The 10,529-nt window shown below is 36.3% G+C and overlaps 2 protein-coding genes across 2 annotated transcripts; one reads left to right on the forward strand and one right to left on the reverse strand.

Annotated features, from left to right (window-relative positions):
• Nucleotides 1–302: 302 nt before the first annotated feature.
• LOC145063475 (cytochrome c oxidase subunit 6b-3-like) lies at nucleotides 303–1,661 on the forward strand. Its single transcript, XM_079011072.1, has 4 exons — nucleotides 303–429; nucleotides 970–1,058; nucleotides 1,176–1,257; nucleotides 1,409–1,661. The coding sequence occupies exons 1-4, from the start codon at nucleotides 421–423 to the stop codon at nucleotides 1,460–1,462; spliced, it is 234 nt and encodes a 77-aa protein (XP_078867198.1). The 5' UTR covers nucleotides 303–420; the 3' UTR covers nucleotides 1,463–1,661.
• Nucleotides 1,662–2,198: 537 nt separating this feature from the next.
• On the reverse strand, nucleotides 2,199–3,564 carry LOC145063243 (large ribosomal subunit protein eL42-like). Its single transcript, XM_079010830.1, has 4 exons — nucleotides 3,430–3,564; nucleotides 2,782–2,961; nucleotides 2,454–2,528; nucleotides 2,199–2,364 (listed from the first exon to the last, which is right to left on the reverse strand). Exons 1-4 carry the CDS (start codon nucleotides 3,430–3,432, stop codon nucleotides 2,305–2,307), a joined length of 318 nt encoding a protein of 105 aa, XP_078866956.1. The 5' UTR covers nucleotides 3,433–3,564; the 3' UTR covers nucleotides 2,199–2,304.
• Nucleotides 3,565–10,529: the final 6,965 nt, after the last annotated feature.

Raw genomic sequence — 10,529 nt, forward strand, 5'->3', positions numbered from 1 at the left:
ACAAAAATAGTTTTTATGTTTCATAAATTACAGAAATTATCTCTACCTAACATGCAATTTATAGAAATAATCTCTAAATAACAACAAATTTACACACATGTATCACAAAATTATAAAAATAATCCCTACACACTAGCGAATTTAGCTACATAGTCCCCGTATTTCAAATAAATTACAGAAATAGACCCTATGTAACAGATTGTTACAAAAATTATGTCGAAAGTATAGGCTGGTCATCATCCCACTAGTTTGTGAACATAATTATAACTTTGGTGTTTGGTGTTAATTTACTACACAAACTACAAGGGATGAGAATGTAACATTTTCTGTGTTTTGTCAAAGACACAAACTTTCCCCTTTTTGTGTGCGCTGGAAACAGAGCTTTCATCTTCTTCGCTACTATTTTCTAATCAATCATCCATGGCCGAGGTATTGAACAATGATTGTTTTTCACCTTTATTTCATATTGATTTAATGTTTACGTTTTCTACTTGATTGATCTGTGTACGATGAACTCGTCCTTCGTAATCTGCATTCCTATTCGTGTTTTGGATCTATAGATTCACGATTCGATTATGTTCCGCTCTAAGTACGATTAGGTTTTCAATTTTATATTTGTTATACGTTTTCATCCGATTTTGATACTTCTTTTGTTGCTATATGAAATCCCGAATTTAGGTATAGTTTCGAACAATATGAGAAGTGGAATTAGGTTAAATTATCGACCTTTGATGAAATTCTGTCCTCTTTTGATGTTATCTTGTTATCATTATGGAGAACCATGAAGGATTTTGTTTGATTATGGAGTTTGATCCGATTGAAGCCTTATATGTCACAACTTTCAAGTATATATATATATATATATATATATATATATATATATATATATATATATATATATATATATATATTTTGTGATATTTGATGTGTTTGTTGAAGAAGATGAAGAATATAATGAATCGTTAACAGATTGAATTGAAGACAGCACCTGGTGACTATCGTTTCCCAACAACAAACCAAAGCAGACACTGTTTCACACGCTATGTAGAGTTTCACAGGTATATGCATATATATATGCTTTGGTTAACATTTATAAGAACAAATATGAAGTTACATTGCTATAATAAATAAGAAAAATTGAAAAGGTATAATGGTAATTTATGATTTGAGTGCAGATGTGTTGCAGCAAAGGGTGATGATGCTTCAGAATGTGACAAGTTTGCTAAATTCTATCGTTCTCTTTGCCCTGGTGAATGGGTGAGCAATTAATTAATTCTTTCCTTTGTAATTTTGATTTAACTCATTAATTACCAAAATGCCACTAGATCTTTTTTTGGCAACTTAACTATTTTCTGTAGTTGTGAAAGTAGGTTTTTATTTTATGAAATTCTCCCTTATTTTATTGCAGGTTGACAGATGGAATGAACAGAGGGAGAATGGGGTATTTCCAGGGCCTCTGTGATATCTGAATATCATCATCATCATCATCATCATCATCATCATCATCATCTGATATTTGGGATCTTTTGAATTTGTGTTGTGTGTTTATGTTTGTAAGATTTTTTGGCTAATAAGCTTATCTTTCATGGACAAAATGCCTGATTGATTGTTATTTTTATCGACATTTCTTCATTATGTGGAATCCTTCTAGTTATATACTATTTTGGTGCTTTTTCTTATAATAATGGTAATAGAAACCAAAAAAAAGTTTGACAACTTAAATTTTTATAAATTCCTACCACAAGATTTTATATTTTTGTGTGATTTCTTACTCTTTTAGGCATTGTTTATTTTTGCCATATAATACGTTGAAAACTCTTTCTAATTGTATTTGGATAATATTGTTAGAGTTTGGTAGATCTCTTAAAGTAGAATGAATACTTCTTCAATAGGAAGAAATGAAAGTAGTATATGCTATAATTAACAAATCAATCGAAATAATTTGTCATGTATTATTGCATTTAAAACTATTATTAAATGAAAATGCTAATATAGCAAAAATAATTCAATTCTAAATTAAGATTTGTTCATTTCATTCTATTAAAACATTGTACTTTCAATTCTTTTCTAAATGCAAAAATTGCCAACACACTTTCATTTATTTTTTGGTATATCATCCTACTTTCATTTTCTTGGTCTTTTTTATATTGGAAAAAAAATTGAAATATTCAAAAATAACTAAAGTAGATAATAGAAAATAACAAAACACATACTTGCATAAAAACATAAAGGAGTTGTAGCATATCTAAAGGTCTAATCATTTTATCAAAATAACAACACATAATAATAATAATAATAAAATGCTTAGAAAAGAGAAGTTCCCTTGCCCTTCTTGTCTCCACCAATTTCAAAATGCTTGCATCTCTGCATAAAATCATGCTTTCATTTATTATTTATTAATAACAAAATTAAAAAAATTACTTAGAAATAATAATTAGTATAAAATTACTAACCTTGATTGGGTGTTGGGACACATGCTTACACCCTTGGCATTGCAACCTCAACACAATCTTCTTAGTGGTTTTTGCCTAATAACACAACTTAATCCATTAAGCTACATACATTTACAAATGCTAAATGACCATTTTACCCTTACATTCCAAAAACAAATTTCATAACTTATATATTGGGAGGAAAAAATTGAGTCATGTTTTTTTACCTTAATATAGAAAGAACAATTTAGAAGAGAATACACACTTGTGTTGTTATTTTCTCAAATGGTTTTTTTTTAAAACCAGATAACACTCAACAAAAAAAATAAAAATTATAAAAAATGTTCACCTTCTTGTGAAAGACAGGCTTGGTTTGTCCACCATAACCAGACTGCTTCCTGTCATAACGACGCTTTCCTTGAGCAGCCAAACTGTCTTTTCCCTTCTTGTATTGCGTCACCTTATGCAATGTGTGCTTTCTGCAGTCCTTTGACTTGCAGTAAGTCTTCTTAGTTTTGGGGACATTCACCTTCAAACAATAACAATATGTTGAATCAATGCGTACCAATCATGTACAAAAAGCTTCATTTACAAATACTTTGATTTCCATGGACAATGTCGGAGGTTCAGTTTCAGAAAGATCTCAAATAATCACAGTTCTCATGGGAAAGGAAGATAAACAAGTGATTCGTGAAATAGCGTTTCAGAATTCATTCAGGGGAATCTAAAATAACCTAGAGGAAGCACGAAGAATCTTCTTAGAACTTAGAACTGCAATTCAATTCTACAATCACATTGTCGGATCGGAAAAACGAAATATGGTTCGAAGCGTGAAAGTCTAGTTACAAAGTGATTTGGATTCCCCTTCAAAATGATTCTTAATAGGCTAATACAGATTAGGATAAGGTTTTGAGTTCATCGAGCTCAATATGCTACAGACTGCAGATCAAATACGTAATTTGTAACCTAAAGAAATGATTAACGAAGGAGAAATTACCATGGCTAAGGATCTCCGGAGAACCGATCTGCAGGATGAGAGAGGGGAACCACCAGACTAGGGTTTCGTCAAGATGTAGTTTTTAACCTCTTATCAGTCTTATGACGGGTTAGGGTTTTATGGCCCATAAAGATAAGCCCATTTAAACTTTCCCTTTCAAATTTTCTTCGTGAATCAAGTTGGTTTAAAAATAAGTATCCGAGACCTTCTATTTATTTTCATATTCTCATTTGATCAAAAAGAATTAATAATATCACATGTCATAATGATTAGGAGGATATTTATTTTTTTTTTAGAAATTTTTAATACAATTACTATTTTAGTGTTTCTTTTGGAAAATCACTTATTTTTGTAAATTAGTTTCGAAAAATCATTATGATTAAAAAACATTTTAAAACATGATATTTTAAACCTCACGTCATCAGTCTGTTAACCATGCTTAATGCATTAAGTCATTTCTCTCGAATCTAATAGCTCCAAACCTCAGGTCCTTTCCATTATGATGTCTAGAAGGGTAAAGTTTCCAACTTTACCCTCAAGAACCATCTACTAAGCTTAAAACTCAAACATTAGTTTCTTTAAAGGCGGTCTTGATCCATTAAGCCCCTAAACTCCTACTATAACCCACCAACATACATATCTGATGTCCCAAGGTGGACAAATCACGTAAAGTTTCTAACTTTACGTTCATGCATGCTAGAAACACCCACAAATGTCTATTTTTGGCTACACAATGGACATATTGCATGAATTGGACATGGAGGCCATTAAAATTTGCAACTTTAAGCCTCAATAGGTCATATAGGGGTCAGATTTATCCCATTAACCCCTGTAAACCTCTTCTCTTTGGACCATTTGATCAAAGCCCTAAAACTCAAGCTAAAACTTCAAGAAAAGAGATATAGTAAGCTATATGTCAAGGTGACGACTTTATACCTCAAAGATGAAACTCTTGATGAAGGGTTTCTAGATCTAGAGTCACTCCTCCAAGCTATCAAACCCCCGAACCAGGACGACGGAAACGTCCAGGGGCAGATGACTTCATTATATTGTATCATCACATTTGAATATAATTGAAAACATAACAACCAACATCATACATTAAAGATACCAACATACATTGTTTACAGATTGTGTTTGTTCACAAATTTACACAAAAGTGACGATAAATATGATGTTCCAAAATGTAGTAAATATCCAAAATCCATAGCCCGGATACCTGCTCACTGAGTCCCTGAGAATACAAGTCGTTTTGAAAAGCGTCAACTAAAAAGTTGGTGAGTTCATAAGCATATTTGTATAAAAGCTTTGTAACATCTTTGATTGTAATAATTTGTAAAACTCCAGAAAATCTGATATTTTTTGTGAAAATGGTTTGTAAGTCTCGTTCCAAAACTGTGAATAATTGCATGTGTGTTCTTTTCTTTCCTTTGTTCGTAATTGAAAAGAGTGTGTGTTCCCAGAAAATCTCATATTTTCTTGCTTTATGTAAAATTGTAGTCTTAAAACCCTAAGACCGGGATGGTGATAGTAATGTACAAAATGATGCGTAGTTTTATATTTTATAAAACCAGTGAAGTGTATAATTTCGTAAATCCAAAATAATATTGTTAATCCCTATGTGAGTCGTTACAACCATGCTTAATATGACCGATATGTCTGTCATGACGTTCTTCGGGCGTCGGTTTCAGTAAGATATTTGTCACCCTAGACTGGCCCCGTCTAGTTGTAGCGAACAACTCAGGTGTGGGGGTGTCAACCCCGTATAGATCTATACACAATTACTTCGCTCTCCCTCTAGGAGACTATGGTTGTAACTACAGGATTTACAGTGTACGCTAGATAGGTACATCAAAGGAAAGTCTCACAAGTGCTTCAACATATTCACGCGAAATTTGACTCCCATTATTGAATAATGAAAACAACATTACCAGTGTATACTCATGACTGCAGTTTTATGACACGCGTTTTACAACTTTATTGTAACACCTAATTCCTGGTATGTCTTTAACCCAAGTATTTGTTATGTTTTTCTCTGGGACTCGATGAGTTGGAGGCCTAACTCGTCGAGTAGAGTCGTGATCCTCTGGAAGTTTAGGTAGTCTACTCGACGAGTCAGGAGACCGACTCGGCGAGTAGACGCTGTTTGGGTAAAACCCAAAATTCAGGTCATTTTGTGCATTTTGGTGGTTTGTGAAGCTTGGGAGTTCAAATAGGAGCTTGGAGATCCAAAGAGTGTGTTCCATTTACAGCTCATTTAAGGTAAAATGCTCCTATCTTGATCTTCCATGTAAATAATCATCTTTAGGGCTTGGATCTTGGTATATTTAGGGCTTTCTAAGCCATTTTCGGGTTGTGAAGTGTAATACGAAGTTATGACTTCAAATATGGGGCCATTGGGGGTCTTTATGGCATAAATATGCCAACTTTGTTGTGAAACAACCCAAAATATGACCCAAAAATTTTTGTTTTAATATTACTAAAAATCACATCATCGAATGTCATATATAATAAAAACCATGGAATTAATAACTCAAAAGTCATAGTAACTGTGTCAAAACAAAACTGTATCAATCATATCAAAAATCTAAATAAAACTCCCAGGATAAAACTGAAGTCGTGGTGTGCGCGATGCCATCAACCCGAGCTCTTCCCTTTGCTTGCGGAAGTACCTAAAACCAAAAATGAAAATTGTAAGCACAAAGCTTAGTGAGCTCCCCCAAACTACCACATACCATACAATAACAAATAAGCAACTATTGGGCGAAGTCTGGAAACTGCATCGGACCGAAGTTTGGAACTAACCAGGGCCTTGCCCTTTGCATCGGACTGAAGTCTGGAAACTGCATCGGACCGAAGTCCGGAACTGACCAGGGCCTTGCCAGAATCTTGGCCAGAAAAGACCGATTTTCATTTATGCTTTTAAAATAATTTCAGAGTAAATCCTTTTGATTTGAAAGAGTTGCGGAATTTGTTCCCAAAAACAAAACATGATAAAACAATGTTTACCAAAGCATTTCATAAAAGAAATGTATTTTCATTATATAATCAAAACTCGGGGTGTCATGTTCCGATACAGACCAATAAGCATAAACGATAACATTACAAGTCATTCAACATATATATACATATACAGACTTGTAAACAAAACAACTTGATGGTTCGTCCATCTTATGCCCTCGCGCCACTTCCTGTAATACAAATAAAACTGAGTGGGTCAGGCTTGGGAGCCTGGTGAGCATATAGGGTTTTCAACCCACAATAAATAATTATATTTAATTTCCACCAACCAACAATAACCCAATTATCCATTCCCGTTATTCTCACTTTATGTCCCTAAAATAACTAACACAAGGGACCTAGTCTAAGAATATTTCATCGGGGCGACAACACATGCTTCGGGGGTTCCTCAACAATATAAGTCAAATAAGGCAACCATGAGGGGGATGGAGTACAGCGAATGAACACCCGAGTTCATTAACACCTACAGGTGACGAACCTGCTAATGTTTCCACAAGACTATCTAGAAAAGTTCGTGGTCGTCATCTAAACTCCGCTAGATGACTAAATCAAACAACAACGAGGCCTCTCATCTGTTTATTACACACCAACTATCTACCCATGTTCTACCCAACATATTAGTAGATAAAAATATACATTTGTATACATAGTTTAAAAACCTGTATAGCATGCTTTAATCAATACATATTCCACATAAACAGATGAGGCACACACACACATAACACGTATTTCATAGAGAATAATCATATCTATGAGATAGAAGAAAGTGAATACACATTCACACATATAAACAACAATATACTTAATACACTCAAACCATAATTGTATTATTATCGTGTTTATGAAAGGTAGTATACACTCACTTGATCAGAAGATGATCGGACAACACTACGACTTGCAGAAGTAGTAATCCTCAACAGATCTGGAAGATCGTCACAAAAACCGGACTCCTCGCGGGCAGAGCTTCGGCTCGGGAATCGCACTTCTCGGGATCTTCGGGATCTCGGGACTTGCTTCGGGACTCGAGAATATTACCGGGGCTTCGGGGTATTTTTGGCACGCAAATCGAGGTAAAACGGGAGAGAGAAGAGAGAAAAATAACAAATGAGTCGGCTGCCCTCGCTTCCTATTTATAGGAGGCTGGAGTCTCGGAGTACGCGGGGCGTACTGTAGTACACGGGGCGTACTGCTCCGAAATTGTCACTGCTTACGTATCCGAAGTGCTCGAGTGCGAGTGTCGACATTCCTCGGTGTACGCGGGGCATACTTCGGATGAGTCCGATGACTCCTCTTCGGATAATGCCGGATTTTCCAATTAAATTTAAATACAAATTATTTAATAAACTTCGGAAATTCATAACTTCTTCATACGAACTCCGTTTTCGACGTTCTTTATATCCACGCGAAGGTGAGACTACGCTCTACAACTTTCGTTCAGACTCCGTCGGCTAATTTTAACTTTATTTTTATTATTTATTTTTAATAGGCCGGGACAGAAAAACTTCGTTATAAATTCATAACTTCTTCGTTTGACGTCCGTTCTCGCCTAATTTTTCATCGCTTCGATACCAACAACGAGACCTTCGATCCTCGTTTAGATTGCTTCGGCTAAAAACCGCTCGATCTCAAATCGAGTATTTCAGGCTGCATACCGCTAAGTCGAAACTTCAATAAATCATAACTTCCTCATACGAAGTCAGATTTGGGCGTTCTTTATATATTCGGAAACCTCGTTTCAACTACTACAACATTATCCAAAGATATCAAGTTTATTTTACACTTAAATTTTGACGCTTATTTTTATTCTTAATTAATCAAACCACATAATTAAGCAATTAAGCACAAAACACATAATACTCAAATAATATACTTCTATTATTTCAAAACGGGTTACAAAGGTTAACCTAGACTATTACATCGCTAAAAATGGCAAGCCCGGAAACACTGGCGTTACAATTCTCTCCACCTTAGAATGATTCCGTCCCCGGAATCACACATCAACAAACAAATGCGGATAGCGACTCAACATGTCACTCTGCGTCTCCCAGGTGAGATTTGGCCCATTCGTGTGTTTCCATCGGACAAGCACTAACCCAACCATTTTGCGTCGCAACTTCTTAGTCTTTCGGTCAACAATTGCCTCTGGTTCTTCAATCAACCTTTTGTTCTCATCAATTCTCAATTCAGAAATTGGAATTATATCGGGAACTTCTCCCGTGAACTTCCTCAAATAACACACATGAAAAGTGTTGTGAATTCCATTCAGTTCTTCGGGTAATTCGAGCTTGTAAGCTTGGTTCCCAATTCTCTGAAGAACTTTAAACGGTCCAATAAACCTTGGACTAAACTTTCCCCCTTTACCAAATCTTATAAGTCCCTTCCACGGCGAGACTTTAAGCAAAACCGAATCTCCAATTTCAAAAGTCATCGGTCTTCGCTTCTTGTCAGCATAGCTCTTTTGACGATCCTGAGCTGCTAACATTCTTTCCCTAATTATTTTCAACTTTTCAGCAGTTTGATGGACCATCTCGGGACCCACAAACTGCTTTTCTCCAGCCTCAAGCCAACAAGACGGCGTACGACACTTCTGTCCGTACAAAGCTTGATAAGGTGTCATCTTTATGCTCGAGTGGAAACTATTATTGTAGGAAAATTCTACCAAAGGTAAATGTTCGTCCCAGTTACCTAGGAATTCCAAGGTACATGCTCTTAGGATATCTTCAAGTGTTTGTATCGTTCTTTCACTCTGACCATCAGTCTGCGGATGGTAAGCTGTACATAAACACAACTTGGTACCCAATTCCTCTTGTAGACTTTTCCAAAACCTCGAGGTGAAACGGCTACCACGATCCGACACAATCGTTAATGGAACACCGTGAAGCCTCACAATTTCCTTCACGTAAGAATTCGCAAGCTTCTCCATAGACCATTTCTCCTTGGCTGCTATGAAATGCGCACTCTTAGTGAATCGATCAACGACCACCCAAATCATGTCGTGACCACTTTTTGTTCTGGGTAGTTTAGTGACAAAATCCATCGCAATGTCTTCCCATTTACCCATAGGCACAGGTAAAGGTTCTAAACTCCCGTATGGTTTCTGATGTTGTGTCTTGACTCTCGCACAAGTCACACACTCGGCCACATACTTTGCAACATCAAGCTTCATCGTCGGCCACCAGTAGTAGGGTTTCAGGTCCCTATACATTTTAGTGCTACCGGGATGAATCGAGTACATGGTCTTGTGAGCTTCTTCCATCAGAAGATCTCTGACTCCTCCTGTCTTAGGTATCCAAATCCGATCTTGGAACACCTTCAGTCCATGACTGTTTACACCGAACACCAACGTTTTGCCCAAACGTTCCTCCTTTCGGTCATTCTTTTCAGAAGCTTCGCTTTGAGCTTTCTTTATACTTTCCACAATGGTCGAGACAACTTCAATTCTCAACGCTCTTGGCCTTTTCCTTTCAAGATTGACTTTCCGACTGAGAGCATCAGCAACAACATTAGCTTTACCGGGATGGTAAAATATCTCACAGTCGTAGTCCTTGAGTAACTCTAGCCAGCGTCGTTGCCTCATATTCAATTCTTTCTGATTAAAGAGATATTGGAGACTCTTATGATCAGTGAAAAGTTTGCACTTCGTGCCATAGAGGTAATGCCTCCATATTTTCAGAGCGAAAACTACCGCTGCCAACTCCAAATCATGAGTAGGGTAATTCTTTTCATGCTCTTTCAGCTGTCGAGATGCATATGCTATCACCTTTTCTCTTTGGGTCAAAACACAACCCAATCCCACACCAGACGCATCGCTATAAACAACGAAGTCTTCAACTCCATCGGGTAAAGAAAGTATCGGTGCCTCGCATAGCTTCTTCTTTAGCTTCTCGAATGCTTCTTTATGCTTATTACTCCAAGCATAAGTAGCTCCTTTGTGGGTCAAAGCTGTTAATGGAGTAGCAATCGAAGAAAAGCCTTGGATAAACCTTCGGTAATATCCGGCTAATCCTAAAAAGCTTCGAATCTCCGTGGGACTTTTCGGTTGTTCCCACTTCATTACAGCTTTGATCTTCGCTGGATCA

This window comes from Lactuca serriola, chromosome 7 (assembly GCF_051521515.1).
Source record: "Lactuca serriola cultivar US96UC23 chromosome 7, Lser_US96UC23_V15, whole genome shotgun sequence".
In the NCBI taxonomy this organism is placed as follows: Eukaryota; Viridiplantae; Streptophyta; class Magnoliopsida; order Asterales; family Asteraceae; genus Lactuca; species Lactuca serriola.